At 43.1% G+C, this 15,530-nt stretch overlaps 1 protein-coding gene across 2 annotated transcripts in view; it reads left to right on the top strand.

Annotated features, from left to right (window-relative positions):
- The first annotated feature begins 2,395 nt into the window (after positions 1–2,395).
- TAX1BP1 (Tax1 binding protein 1) overlaps positions 2,396–15,530 on the top strand; it is a 97,255-nt gene continuing 84,120 nt past the window's right edge. For both annotated transcript variants that reach the window (XM_084621557.1, XM_084621556.1), the window contains exons 1-2: positions 2,396–2,523; positions 5,100–5,283. In XM_084621557.1, coding sequence (XP_084477683.1) covers positions 5,107–5,283 — 177 coding nt within the window. In that variant the 5' untranslated portion in view covers positions 2,396–2,523; positions 5,100–5,106. The remainder of the gene's footprint in view (positions 2,524–5,099; positions 5,284–15,530) is intronic.

Genomic DNA, 15,530 nt, shown 5'->3' with positions numbered 1-15,530 from the left:
GCCACACTGCCGCATGGGAGCCAGAGGAGAGACATGCTGCTGCTTCCGGGAGTTGCTTGAGATAAGAACCACCCAGAGCCTGCACCTCTGGCCCCCTCCTGTGCCCCAACCCTCTGCCCTAGCCCTGATCCCCTTCCTTCCTTCCGAGCCCCTCGGTCCCAGCCCAGAGCACCCTCCTGCATCCCCAACCCCTCATCCCTAGCCCCACCTCAGAGCCCACATCCCCAGCTGGAGCCCTCCTTGCACCCCAATCCTCCTCCCACACCTTGAACTAATTTCTGGCCCCACCCTAGAGCCCTCACCCAACCCCCAATTTTGTGAGCTTTCATGGCTCTCCATGCAATTTCCATACCCAGATATGGCCCTTGCGCCAAAAAGTTTGCCCACCCTGGGTATATATAGTAACTTCAGATCACAAAAAAAAAAACAGTGAAAGTGGCTTATAACTAGAAGCTGCTACATCTCACATTCCAGAGAGCAGTGTGGGGGAAGAAATGGATGATAAAGGTAAAGCAAAAATAGCTCTCCCCATTTCTTTACAAATATTTATTGGTTTTCTGCTTAACATACAAGCTAGCTTCATTCTGCACTCAAACAAATTCACTTGTGCTTACATGAGAAAGATTATTGCATGCTCTCTTCCTTTGCCTTGTGAACTGATCTGAAAGTAAAATGTACACACTTACTGTTTTGGAAAACTTACTGTATATCCCATGCTATAACGAAATATAAAAATCATTTAAATATTAAATTGTAGTAGAAATAAAACACAAAAGTTCTTTTTGTAATTTGTTGCACAACAAGAGTACAGTGAATTGCTTTATCGCTTGAAATATAAATTAATATAATCAACTGTAGCTATGTTTCTGTCAGAGCTAATCATCAAGGAGTTATAACCTTACCAAAAAGGTAAATCTGGTTCCTCAAGGACTAGTATGACTTCATGCCTCTGTCATATACTTCCTTCACAATAACTATGACAGGGAGAGAATACAAGAGTACATCCAGGGTAAAGGTTTCAGAGTAGCAGCCATGTTAGTCTGTATTCGCAAAAAGAAAAGGAGTACTTGTGACACCTTAGAGACTAACGAATTTATTTATTTGCTACAGCTCACTTCATCAGATGCATTCAGTGGAAAAAAAGGGATAGGGGGTGGGGGTAACAGGTGCCTATATAAGAAAAAGTCCCAAAAAACGGGACTGTCCCTATAAAAATGGGACAGCTGGTCACCCTAGGTAGGATTGAGTGGATCATTGGGCTAGATCTTCAGTTGGTATAGCCATTGACTTTAATGGAGATTGACAATTTATACCATCTGAGAACTGAAACTAGTGTGTCATGCCTGTTATGATCTAATCCTATGATAGATTTGGAAATAGAGGATGTTCAGCTGAGTAATGGGTTCATGTTAGTGAATTAGGGGGTGCACACAGGGCAGGGGAGTGTGTACATCAGGGCAAGTGTAGGAGCACATAGTGCAGATTTAGGGGTAAATATTTAGGTGGGGGAAAGGTGTAATGATGTGTGTAAAAGGTAAATTTGAGTGGTTGGGCAGATGTGTTTTATGCAGGTAAAGACTGTGCTTGCGATGTATATTTGGGAATGTGAGCACTGGAGCTGCCCCTCACACTTGCTCCCCAAAGTGTGTATCTGGAGGTAGGGGAGTGAGCTATAGGGGTGGCTTCCTGTAGTATGTGTGGGGAGAGTAGGGTGACCAGATGTTCTGATTTTATAAGGACCATCCTGATTTTTGGATTTTTTTCTTATATAGGCTCCTATTACCCCCCCCACCCCCATCTGATTTTTCACACTTGCTGTCTGGTCACCCTAGGGGACTGGTTTGGAGCCAGCTCATTAGGATTGGTGTATGTGTGTGAGGCAAGTGCATGAGGTGGGGAAGGGTTAGAGTGTGAGTGATTAGGGGTCAGTGGCGTTATGGGTCTGGCTCCGCAGGGTCAGTGCAAGAGTGTGAGGTGGGGATTGCTGTGAGGCCAGCTCCTCAGGGTCAGTGACAGTGTTGGCGGAGCGAGTGCTACGGGGCCGGCTCCCCAGGATCAGAGAGTGTGTGTGGGGGGGGACAGGAAGTGCTATGGGACAGGGCCCCCAGGGTTAGTCCAGGGGGCGAGAAAGAGAGCGAGTGCTATAGGGCACGATCCCCAGAGCCAGTGTGTGTTGAGAGGGGAGAAGCGAGCGCGATGGGGCCAGCTCCAGACATCGGGCTCCAGGGCCAACCCCTCACGGCTGTGTGCTGGGGAGGGTCCATGGGACTAATAACTCCCGGACTGCAGGAGGCGGTTGCTGGGCGGGGGTTGCTAGGAGACCACCCCAGGCCGAGTCGTGGGAGGGGTACAGCTTTCTCTGAGCAAGCCCCGCCCATGCCCCTCTCATCCAGCAGCTACGGCACGGGACCGGAAGTGACGTTCCAGGGGCGGGGCCGCGGGCCGCGACGGCGAAGGGCTGATCCGCTGACGGTGGCCGCCGTGCCGTGTTGATGTCCCCAGCGTCCTCCGTGGTCGTCCCAGGTAAGGGCCTTCCTCGGCCTGTCCGTGCCGGGGCGGCAGAGCGCTCGTGGCCCGTGTCTCTGGGCCCGGCGGGGAGCGGGGCGCTGCGTGTTCAGCCTCGCAGCCGGCTCCCTCGCTCTCGAGGCCTCTGTCGGCCCAACCGCCCGGCACTGGTCAAATCGGGGGGGGCGCGGACCTCTGTGTGTATGCGGCGGGGCGTGGCCGGACCTGCGTGTGCGGGGCGGGGGGATCCATGGCGAGCCCTAGAGGGGTGCTGGGGAAAGGTGACCTGTCCGGGGTCAGTCGCCCCTCGCCCCGGCTGCTGTTGAGGAAGCGAGGAGGGCTATCAGGTGCTGACCGCCTGGCACCGGAACTGCTTAGGGCCCGGCTGCAGCGGGAGGGGGAGGAGCTGGTCTGGGTTTTCTGAGGAGCTGGTCCTGACGTTAACCGACGGTATGGTGCGGGACGCACTGTTTTAGCATCTGAAGAAGTGGGGTTTTTACGCAGGAAAGCTTATGCTCAAATAAATCTGTTAGTCTTTAAGGTGCCACCGGGCTCCTGGTTGTAGGGCAGCCCCGCAGTGTAAATGCTTCTCCTGGCAGCCAAGTCAGTTGGCTGAGAGCTGGGTAAACAAACGGCCCTCGTTGCTTCCCAACATCTCTGGGGTCATCCTTGTAACTCTCTAAATAGGTTTCTGCTGCATCCACAGTTCAGAGAGATTTTCCTGCCAATAAGTAATAATCCTAGACACATTCTGCTGATTGACAGAAATGCAGATTTGTAAATGACTAGCCGAGCCTGCTTTGAAAAATGTAAAAGATTTCAGCACAGTTGTTGGTCATGCCAGATGGCGTGGCTGTCTGTAGAAACCAATATCTTTGTGTTTGCATTACTAAAGAGACATTAGGATTTTTTTTTTTAGTAGTGAAAGAATTTTAGAAGTACAAATTTGCTTGTCACTCCTTTTGTTTTGGTTACTCTTTTGCACTTCACATCTTGGACAATGAACATTAAAAATATCCATTTTCCTGCAATTCCTGCTGTGATTATTTGGTTTCAAGCACCAGTGGGGCTGTCAAAAACAAATATTTTAATTAGACTTAAAGACAATCGTGGAAACTGTACTGTTGGGTTTGCAAAAGTTAGGTTTTATAGACCTTATATTTTGGATCAAATGCGAGGGGAGTCTCTTAAATATCACTCCTTGCTATTCTGGGGGGAGGGGAGAGTGAGAGGAGGTAATGGAACAAGTGCACACAAGGAATAAAGCTGTACTATGTTAGAGTTGCTTAGGCAGACCCTTAACCCCAGTGGGTGCTATTACCCTGGTATATTTCAGCCATGTTATCTTCTTGTTTCTTGTCTCTCCAAAGCTATGTTAGTGTGTTCCTTTACATTTAATTTCCTTTTTAATTTATTTTGTGTAAATTGAAGTTTAATTTTTCACCTATACTTGGCAATCATGGAGAATCACTAATTCAAAATCTTATTTTACCATTTTGTTGTGTTAGTGAAAGTGCAAAACTGTGTTGATCCTTATTTAAAGTCTAATCTACTGAAACAATATGCCCTTGCTTTTAGTGCATGGTTCATGTATTGTACTAAATCAGATGGTAATCGGCTAAAGATATTTGAGTTTAGGGCTAGAAATCCTTGTTTAACCCTTACTGGATTTGACTGAGCAATATCTGTCCATTCTGGTTGGCCATAGTATTTGAAACTGCTTTATGGTCAGCCCTCTATGGAAATATTTCCAATGGGTATTGGGTGTGTAGTTCCTGAAACAATATGTTTTACTCATGATTCACTTGTTGTCACCTGAATCAAGGCTTGTACTCAGTTGTTGTAATTACTATAATTTTTAATAACAGCAACTGCAAAATGGAGCAAGATAAATTGCAACATTCAAATATTCTTCCTCCTCTCCCTATAGATTTATAAAGCTTCAATCTTGCTAACACTTGTGCATGTGCTTAAAGTTTACTACCATGAATAGTGCCACTGAAATCAATAGGATAGCCTCTTAATAAACAGTTTAATGTCTTAGAATGAAACTAGTACTTGTGTTTTTAAAAAAGCAAACAAACTGCTGTTTCAGTTACAGCAACTGAGGACTGGACCTTCCTGTTTGCTTGCAGTACTAGGTAGGGCACCACGCTTAGTAACCTCCCCTCCAGAAAAAGAACAGCAGCAGCTGGGAGGGGAAATTATGGAAGTCTGCAGGCCTACAGTGCTCTTTACCAAGGCAACCAGCATCATTAAAAATATTGGTTGTAAGTCATAGCCCTCCTTGTCTCTGGATTCAGAGTTACCCACCTGGAGCACTGGGCACAGCGCTCCATCTTCTTATTGTCTTTGGACATGCAAGACAAACTACCCTTCATCCTTAGAAGTACTCTAGACAAGGCAAAGTATTTTGTGAAACCTTGTGCTGTGTAGCTGTTCATTATGGAGTATATCTTCTGTGAATAGAGAAATTTATTTTGTAGGGCTCACATTGTGGCATCTTTCAAGAGAACTAAACTCATTTATAATGTCTTAGACTATTCCTCTAGTATAACTTTTCTGAGGTAATAAGAATTCTAATATTGTTACAGATCAGTCATGTCATCCTTTCAAGAAACTCCATCTTCAAGTAATGCTCTGCAGACTTCCAACTTTGCACATGTGATCTTTCAAAATGTGGCAAAAAGTTACCTTCCTAATGTACATCTTGAATGTCATTACACTCTGACCCAGTATATCCAACCACACCAAAAGGATTGGGTTGGTATTTTCAAGGTAAGTGAGTTTGTACTTTTTCAATAACTGAATATCCATTGCATTCTATATTACTGATTCAAAAAATAAATTATAAAATCTTTGATATATGTTTAAGTGGATAAATCTTGGTGATGTTAGATCTTGACATGTGCATGCAAATTAGTGTCGTGTCTTTTGGTTTTCAAATATGCTCATTGAAATGCAGGTATTCTAAGTGAGCTGGTATCGCCATCTATTATGAAGGTAACAGTGCTTTCTATGATAAGCAACTGAAACATGATCTTGTAACTTTGCCAAACTATAACTGTTTGGGATGGAATTTTCTATGCTCGGTGTCTTCCCAAAAAGTAAGCTTCAAGTGCACTTCAGCCAAAACAGTTTGGCTGTTTCTGATAACAGGGGTAGCGAGAAAAATGTTGTCTTCCTATGTTAAATTCTGGCAACCTTTTGTTTGAGAAACACTAGTGCTCCCATGTTTTGGAGCAAAGAACATGAAATTTGGAAGGGGTGTAGTCTCTGTTTCAAGGATGTGCCTTTTGCAGACACTGTGAAAATCTGCCCAAATTTGGCCAATTTATAATAATTTGAAAAAAAAAAATCACAGTTTGCACATGCTCAGTAGAGGCTTGCTAGAGCTTCATAGCTCATTTACTGGAAGATTCTGTCCACAGTGAGCAAGCTCCTGCATTGGCCTGCAGGGGACTGAGCAGGACTTTCCTAGTGTAACTTTAGGTTTCCTTGGGCTGGTCTGGACCGTCTCCCCTGTGCTCTCAGTGCCCCCCTTGATGTTACCAAGGCAGCATGTAGTAAGAAGCTATTTGAATAGAATGGTGGTGGAAGGAATCAAAGATGAAGGGGAGGAAAACAGAGTGGGAGTTGGGATGGTGGGGAGACTGGCACTGGCTGGGCAAGGAAATTAGGAGTGGGAGTCTCATGGGGAGAGCCTGAAGCTTGATGAGGAGTGTGGGACAGGGAGCTTGTTGGGAGGTAGAGAGACACAGTTTTCAAGGAGCTTTGGTGTGGCAGTAGAATGGGGACTGGCTGGGCAAAGAGACTGGGACAGGGAACCTGGAAGTGGGGCTCTAAGATTGGATGAAGAACCTGGGGAGGGAGACACAGACTGGGGATGAGGAACATGTGCACGGGGAGTATTTGAAGGGAGAGAGTGAATGAAGAGTCAAGAGGGGGGAACTGGGACTGGTTAAGTATAGACATGGAGCGAGGGGAATGGAGGGAGACAGGGCAAGGGGAGTGGGATTGGAGCAGTGTGGGGAAGACTGGGACTCAGGGAGTCCATAGAGAAGGACTGGATGAGAAGTCTGAGAAAAGGACCAAGAGGTGGGGAAGAGACAGGACTGGAACAGTGGCAAGTTGGAGAGGACACAAGAGAACGTGTCAGTCTTGGGGGAAATGGCAGAACTGTGTGTCCACTGGAGAATGCTCCCCTCCAAAGCCTGGAATGGAACCCACTGTTTATCTTCCCATTGACTTGGGTTATAGATGCAAGTGCCCAGCACTTCTGCAAATCAGATTCCTGGGTCTCAAGTCAGACACCCAGAAAATGAGGAACACATAATTAGTACCATCTCTGAAAAGTTTGGTTTATGTGACTTGCCTAGGATCATATAGGAATTCTGTGCCAGAGGCAGGGATAGAATCCAGTTTTCCCAAGCAGCATTCAGTTACCTTAACCACGAAACAGTCCTTTCTCTTCCTCAGTCCCCTGCCTCATATGCCTTTCTAACTTCTGCAACAAATGAGGCAGGAATCCTACGGATAATAGTGTGGGTTTTTTTTCCCGCTGTGCAATCCTGACTCATCCCCAGAGCCATGTCCATTCTGTACACTTAATCAGGCAGTGATCTTAGGGGGGAAAAAATAGCATATGATCATGTAATTAGACTGTATGATAAAGTATACCCACAAGGGGGCCAAATTAAAGTTGCAGAGACCATCTTTAATTCTGGCGTTCGCAACTTTTGAGTGCTTGATTTTGCAACTAATTTTTTAATGTAGTTTGTGTAATACAGAATACAGGAAAACAACCATGGGTAGCACTATTACATAAAAATATTTTTTAAAAGTTGTACTTTTTTCTTATGACTTTATTGACTTCTATTTATCAAATATTTTCTATTTTTTATATGTAGCTAAAATTAAGTCTCTTGTTAATGTGTTAACTTTTAGAAAAGTTTTTCCATAACAACATTCTGTGTGCACCTCACTAATTGCTGACAGAGAAAGGATGTTGGAGAATGTAGGCTCATTGTTTCCTTCCTATTCTCTGTAGATCAAAGCCAGGTGAGACAGCAGTGGAAGGAATTATGGAGCTCAGCATTTGGAGCCGGTTTCATTATAATGATTCGCTGAGCTTCCCTGCAGTGTTCCTCCTATCTCTAAGATAACTGGATGTTTCTCCCTCAATTTTCCATTACTGTTGACAGAATTTATATTGCATCTCCCTTGCCTGCGTTGAATCCTTGCTGTATGTCTTAGGGTTTGGCTACACTAGAAAGTTTTGTCTCTTAGCAGTATTGGTACTGTCAAATGTTAAGTTTAAGTGTTCTACCAAGTAACTTGACATCTAGTCTTCAGATTGTCAAAAGGCAACACTTTTTTTTTTTTTAGACCAACAAATGAGTTTTTCCATAGATAGGTACTGCGACTTGCTTACACCTCTACTGTATCTGTGGACATTGTACAATCCACTGTTTGCATCATTGAAATGAAATTGGTACAAGAATTATGCAGAAGGAATACATGGTTTTATAAAGGAGCAATTTTTCTAAAGCACACATTTTGTAAATCTGCAAAGTTTGGAGGCAGGAGGGAATCCAAGTAAGATTTCAGTTAGTTGAGTGCAACTGAATAAACCTGGTATGTGAAGTAATGTGCACATCCATTTGAAGAATGGAGGTGCAAGCATTCCACTGGAATTTCAAAGGAATGTTTTAGTGAAGAGGATAATGGGATTAAAATGTTTTACTAAGTTTGCAGTAACAGTCTGACTATTTGTATAACAGAGTTTCATTTTGTTTTATAAATTAACTTTTAAATTGAGTTCATTGTCATAAGTTAGGGGACATTTTTGAGGCTGTAATCTATTATGTGTATATACTATTACTGTCAGAAGCTTTGAATTTAAAGAAAATCTTTAAATTTTGGAGTTGGCCTAATTTTTTAGATAAACTGGGAAGAGGCAAGGTTACCCACATATAGTCCTGTCATTCTTTTGAAGTAGTTAGAATTTAAACTTTAAAAACTGATGTTACATACATTTGATTAAAAATCAGGGAGGCAATTAGCATACATTCTAGTGTCCCTGTTTAAAAGAAGAAAAAATCCAAATCTAACCCTATAACATTGGTTTGTTCTCTTTTAAACATTCTTTGCAGTAAAATGAAAAAGTGTCATTGAGAAACTCTCTTCTTGCTGAAACAACCATTATTGATACAAGATCAAACACTGTACTGGGGATAAAGAATATAAACTACTGTTAGAGATTGATTATACCTTGGGGTTGTTGGGAAAGCTGATGAATCACACTTGATTATTATTTATTATGATATTTAGAAAGGTGAGTAATAGCGTGAAGATACGATGCATGCCTAGTGAAATAGTCTTCAAGGGATTCTGAACTCACTAAATAACAAGAAAGATTAAAGTCCTGTGTAGCGGTCTTGATATTGTAACTAATGAGAATCAGACTTCTGTCAGTGACCACAAAGTGTCAGTTTATTGGCCGTGAATGTAGAGGGATGGGAAGACCGTGGCTTTTTGTGGAGGAGAATGAACTTGCTTAAAGGCCAAAACTGTTCCAAGGTTAAATGAATGCCATCTTTGAGGCTTATGGGAAGTTATTGCTGTTGCACCAGTGATAGTTGTGTGTCTGTATTAAAAATTGTCAAGTCAAGAGGTCTAGTGGAATTTTCATTTAGTTCAACATAGCAAGTTACAGTGATGGATGAGGGACCTGACTAAGATTTAAGGGCTGTGTTTACTATGGGAGTCACAGTGGCACAACTGTAGCTATGCTGCTGTCATGTAGATGCTTCCAATATCGATCCAGCTCCCTGAGCAGCAGTAGCCCTGCCTGCACCATGGATTAGGTCAGTTTAACTACAGTGCTCGGGGGTATGAATGTTTCACATCCCTGAGTGACGTAGCTAGGAGAGTGCTCATTTTAAGTGTAGACAAAGCTTACGTTTGTTTCCACATACTGAGGAGTTGTGGTATCTTGCTATATTTTTTCCATCTAAATGTATTAACTCCCTTTGTAAAACCATGTTCTCTCCGCCCCCACCCCCCCTTGTCCTTTGCTGCCTCTGGTCATGTATGTAAAATTTGCTCAGTGTAATGAAATTTGCCCTAATTCCTTTAAGGTGTATGGCCTTCATTTTAGTACTTGTCCCTATTCTTTTTGTCCCTTTTAGAATTCTATCCTTAAATGCAGCTTTAAACTGATCCCTTTCACAAACAGTCAGTTTCCCCATTTTTCTGTGTTATATAAGGCATTTGTTTTCTCAAGTTCCCAGCCTGGGTTCTCCAACATCCTCATGGAGAGAACCACAACTTAAGTGTTTTATCTTTCCTTGCGTTTAGAGTTGCAGGACGTTGTTGTAGCAACTATAGCAATTGCTTACGTGAATAAGTAATTTTAGGAAAGGACTAAATATATTTTTAACTGTCCTTAATGGAACAAATGTATTGTCTTTGAAATTAATCATTTTCTCTTTTTGTTATCACACCCATTCTGTTCTGTTCCTCTTTTGTGCATGTTGCTTGTTCCCATCGTTCTCTAGGTATTCCTTTTTCACAAAAGGGCTGCTGATGGTGCCTGGCTTCTGTTTCCTTCTGTTATGGAGCAGTGGCCTGAAAGGGAGGCAGATAGACTGGCCTCATTGTCAGCTGCCCTCATTGTCAGCTGCTTTTACAGGCATTCTGGCAAGGACATTTGAAGTAGATGGAAAAAGAGGAAGGGCCAGCACCATGTTATCCATCAGTTCTCTGTTAATCTCCAGGAGGTGCTTTGTGAGCCACCAGTGGTTAATAGATCAGTTGGGGAACTGGTGTCCTAATTAACTTATTCATGTTTCTTTAAATGAATTACCTTGCCTTCTGAATTCAGACTCGTAACTTTTTTTGGACAGGTTGTTACATGTTCTTCTAGGCTGTTCTTTAATACTGATATTTTCTTTCTGTCTGGCTTTTTGCCATTTAGAAGAAAAATTTATTTTTCTGTCTATGTATTGATGCCTGGTCTGAGTTTTAAGCATAAAGCATAAAGAGAAAATTGAATTACAAGCCCTGGTAAGCCTTTGAATTTATCCAGGACAGACGCACTCACCTTGGGTGTTAGTGCTGAAAAGGTCAAAACTTAAATTGGCATTAGTTTCAATGCAATACATGGTTTTATCTGTAACTTAATGCTTCAGAGGGAATTTGAAACTAGATCATTTGTTACTTCTCACAGCATCTGAAGACTCAAACTCTAACAGGAGTATTCAGTGGTTTGTTTTATGTTTATGATATGTACTTCTACCAAATAACAATTTTGTTTTTCAGTGCGCACACACACAAGTGTTGCCTCTGATTTCTCCATTATGTCCTAGTGGTGTATTTAGAAGGTGATCACATTAGGTTGTCCTAAATACCTAACTTTCCTCTATCATCATATCTGAGCATCTCACAATTTTTAATTTGTCTTCACAACACCCCTGTGTGATAGGGCAGTGCTTTTATTCCCATTTTACAAATAGGAAACTGAGCTACAGAGACCCTAAGCACCTTGCCCAGAGGAACAGGGAATTGAACCAAGGTTTCTTAAGTCCTAGGTTAGTGTCCTAACCAATGGGCCATCCTTCCCTTCTTCCTTGTTGCTTTTCTTTTATAAATAGTTATATATAGAGACAAAGGTAGAGGAATCTTAAAAAGGAAATTTATTCATATGTCTAGCATAAAATGCTGTGGACTATTTTTTTTTAAAAAAAATAGGGGGTTGAACCACCTACATATTATAATAGAAGGGAAACACTTTGTGTATATACCAAGTAACTTACTAATAAGGTTACGTTTTAGTCACTAGTATTTTTAGTAAGTCATGGACAGGTCACACGCAGTAAACAAAAATTCACGGCCCGTGACCTGTCCATGACTTTTACTAAAAATACCTGTGACTAAGCCTTTGGGGGGGGAGGCTCAGGAGGGCAGCCCGTGGGGCACTGCAGGTGCCAGGAAGGGGAGGGTTGGTGGGGCTGGGGAAGGCTCCCTACCGGGTTCCTGGAAAGTAGTGACTCTGCAGCTCCCATTGGCTAGGAACTGCAGCCAATGGGAGCTACTGGGGTGGTGCCTGCAGGCGGAGGCAGCATGTGGAGCTAGCAATGAGGGAGAGGAGTTACCATTGCCATCTCAGGTAAGCACTGCTCTGCACCCCAGCCCTGAAACTGTCCGCCCCTGACTGCCCCACCAGCAGCCGGTGTGCGTGGCCCTGGGGCTGCCCAAGCCACTGAGATCATGGCATCTGTGACAAACAGAGCCTTACTTTTTAGCAATAATTATTGCTAGTCTTTAAATGTATTTCCATATAGGAACTCTTGCCAGAAACCTCTCACTGGATTACTGTACATATATCTTCGGAGTCTTTTTTCAGACTCATGAGAATTTCAATCATTTCTCCATATTTCAGAAAGAGAGATATTTACCTTTTAGATTCCAGCCTCTCGTACACTTTTTGGGATATCCTAGATTTTCACTGTTCACTCCTCCTACCCCTATGCAGCAAGTCAGGCTGAACAACTACTCTCCTGCTGTGGCTCCCGCTCCAAAATGAACTTGGAAACCGCCAGGGTCTCAGATGAATGATATGTGGAATCTACATCCATATATTGCTGCAGAGATGCCTTGAAATATTTCTGCAGGATTGACATTGCCAGGATCAAATATTCACATTAGTTCTCTCTGATCAAATATGCAGTGAAGTTAGACAACTGGTAGTCCTGGGGGAATTCTGCGCACAGTATATTAAAATTCTGCGTATTTTGTCAAAATAATGCAATATAATCACTCTGGTTTAAATTAGTTCAGTAACTTATTTAAACTACAATACAATGGATGGAGAATGTGAGTGGGGAGCATTGGACGAAATCCCAAAATCCCTTTGCCTAATAATAGTGTAACTAAGTTTGACCCTTTATTTCTAGTTATTAGTCAAAAAATATTTGCAGCATATGCTCAGTGTTACATAGTAGGCAACTGAAGAGCAAGTGAGGGCTGGGGAATCAAACTCAATATTTTGTATTGGCTACTGACCATCTCCAGAAGGGTCAGTAGCAAACAGTTCATGGAGCACATTTTATAGGAAATTTTTTCAGTCCGAAAATTCAGACCAGTTCTAATCACTAAAACACCGTAAGTATTTATAAGGCCATACTGTCCCCCTACAGCCTACACCACTCTAGCAATGTAAAGGAGCTTTAAAACTCTTACACCTGTTTTATACTCCTGAAGGAATTCACAAAGACAACAGGAACAATTCACTAAGCAGGCAGGCTGCTATAGTCTGCTCTGACTGAGGGGACAGAGCCTGCCCCACACCTGCTTCCTCAGAAACATCCCAAAGCCCTGTCCCTCCATGCCGAGCTTGCCTCAGTAGTGAGAGAGAGACAGTGTGTGTTTCTCTCCTTCATGCATGTCTGCTGGCCCCCGATGGTAATTTACATCTCTACTGGCTGCTTTGGGTGCCCAAGCCAACCTGCCTGTGTTGCTGGGGAGGGGTGAGTGACCGCTCTTGCGCCTTCCCTTTGCTTTCTCGTCAGAAGTAATTTTTTTGCAGGGAAGGAAAGAAATCTGTGGGGGGCATGAATTCTGCACACGTGCAGTGTCACAGAATTCCCCAAAGAGTAAACTGAAAATAAGGCAAGATTGAATATTATATAATAAAGGTTTGCAGAAGCCTTTGAATCAGGTACAAGCCTAATATCTGTACAGTGGAACAACAATGTTCTTAAAATATTTTGCTGGCTTTTCCAGGTTTGAGTGAAGAGGCCCACACCAAAGCTTCAGAATGATAAGGAACAGTGATGTGGTGATTTTGTGTGTCACTATACCAAGAGGTTTGGCCTCTTGAAGTGCAAATAAAGGCCTTCGTGGGTGACCATCCTTTGTTTCCCAGCTTCAGCTCTTGTCTCAGACTTTGAGGACTTCATATCAACCTTGATTGCTCATGCCATCTATAGGTCAAATCCTAGTATCTGAGCAACATCTTGATTACTTGAATAGCATGATGAATATTGACTTTTATGTTGCTGCATCACCTAGGTATAGACTGAACCATGGATTCTCAGCCTTGGGGTCATGACTTCAAGGTCCATCATGAGGGGAATGTAATGGGGTATGTGACAAAGCTCTGTCCTTGCTCCGTGGGTCCCATGTTTCCTGGTGGATTTCTCTAGCCTCAGAGGCTCACTGTGACCCTGCACGTAACCCTTCTCTCTCTAGAGACAAGGGTCACAGTCTACTGAGCCATTTTCATCATAAGCCAGCGAGGGAGGTGAGGAGAAGTTATCCTTCCTTGCACAGTCTCTGTTGTCTCCCAGTTTCAGTGATTAATCAGGGGGCAAAGGTGGGGTGGGGGGAGCCCAGGCCCACCCTGTACTCCGGGCTCCAGCCCAGGGATCCTAATAGCATCAGCTATGGTAGCTGACCTTTTAGAAACATGACATGTACAATTCCCTGGGCTACTTCCCCCACAGCAGCCCTCACTTCCTCAGGCTCCACATCACCCTTACCTCAAGGCCTCCTTCCTTGTGCCTGATATGGTGTGTACTACTCAGCCTCTCCAACAGTGCAACTTCCTCCCACAGCTCCTGACATGCACACCCATCTGACTAACTGGGAGGCTTTTAACTAGTTTCAGCCAGCCCCTGATTGGCTTCAGATGTCCCAATCAACCTAGCCTTCTCCCTGCCTTCTGGAAAGTTCTTAATTGGCCCCAGGTGTCTTAATTGACCTGGAGCAGCTTCCATTTCACTTAACCTGGTACCAGGGATTTGTTTAGCCTGGAGCTAATATATCTATCTCCCACTACTTTTCTATAGCCATCTGGCCTTGCCCCATCACAGGTAGTTGGCAAAATCTCCCAGTTTTTAAAACGAGGGGGAAAGTACCTTATCCCACTAGACAAGCACTGTACTGTCTCAGCTAAACTGATGCTGTTTCTTTCCACTTGCACCTCCTCTGAAGAAACAGCTGGTTTGGTAGCCTGAGCCAGCCTTGGACAAAGAAGAGGATGAAAGGGATTGCATACACCAGGGACAGAGGAGGAAATGGCTTCAGACTCTTCTGCTGCAGGATCTGAAAATTATTTTTTTTTGGGTAGAGAAAATGGCTAATGTAATACCCTTTAACGTGGAAATGGCTAAGGACATCTGGACTTACCTAACAGTGTCCTTGAGTTGAATGTCACACATTTTTTTTTCTTTCTTATATAGATATACAGTATTAGTTATCTTAGAGCTACATTTGATAAGAGAAGAATGGAATAGCAAATATGGCCAATCACTGACAGACGCAATAGTGAAAAGGAAAATACAAAATGTATTATGCTACTTTGCATATAGCTGTGAAAATTAATAGAAATTTCCTCTTTCAAAAAAGGGACTTAATGTACTATTTTTGGGGGGCAGCTACTTTTTCATACTTTGTGTTTTAAACTGATTATTATTATACAACTCAACTGATGTATCAAGTTTGTCTTTCTGGTTTATCATGATGTTTGTTTGCAGCTGATGCACATCTACCAGCTTTTTAGCCATAAGCTTGTACCTTTATTTTGGCTTATACCTAAAAGGGTGGGGAACAATGTTCCCTCTAATTTTTTCCGTTCAAGTGTGGAGTAAATTTTATGTGCACTGATGTATGTGCACTACCCGTAGAAACAAAAAACCTAGATATAATAAGAAAAGGAGTAGTTGTGGCACCTTAGAGACTAACAAATTTATTTGAGCATAAGCTTTTGTGAGCTACAGCTCACTTCATAGGATGCATGCAGTGGAAAATACAGTGGGGAGATTTTATATATACAGAGAATATGAAACAATGGGTGTTACAATACACACTGTAATGAGTGTGATCAGGTAAGGTGAGCTATTACCAGCAGGAGAGCGAGGGGTGTGGGGGGAGTTTGGACATCTGATTTTTGTCCATTTATTCTTTTACATAGAGACTGTCCAGTTTGGCCAGTGTACATGGCAGAGGGGCATTGCTGG

The sequence above is a fragment of the Lepidochelys olivacea genome, assembly GCF_965140295.1.
Source record: "Lepidochelys olivacea isolate rLepOli2 genome assembly, chromosome: 2".
Taxonomy (NCBI): Eukaryota; Metazoa; Chordata; order Testudines; family Cheloniidae; genus Lepidochelys; species Lepidochelys olivacea.
This window is presented reverse-complemented; position numbering and strand designations above follow the sequence as displayed.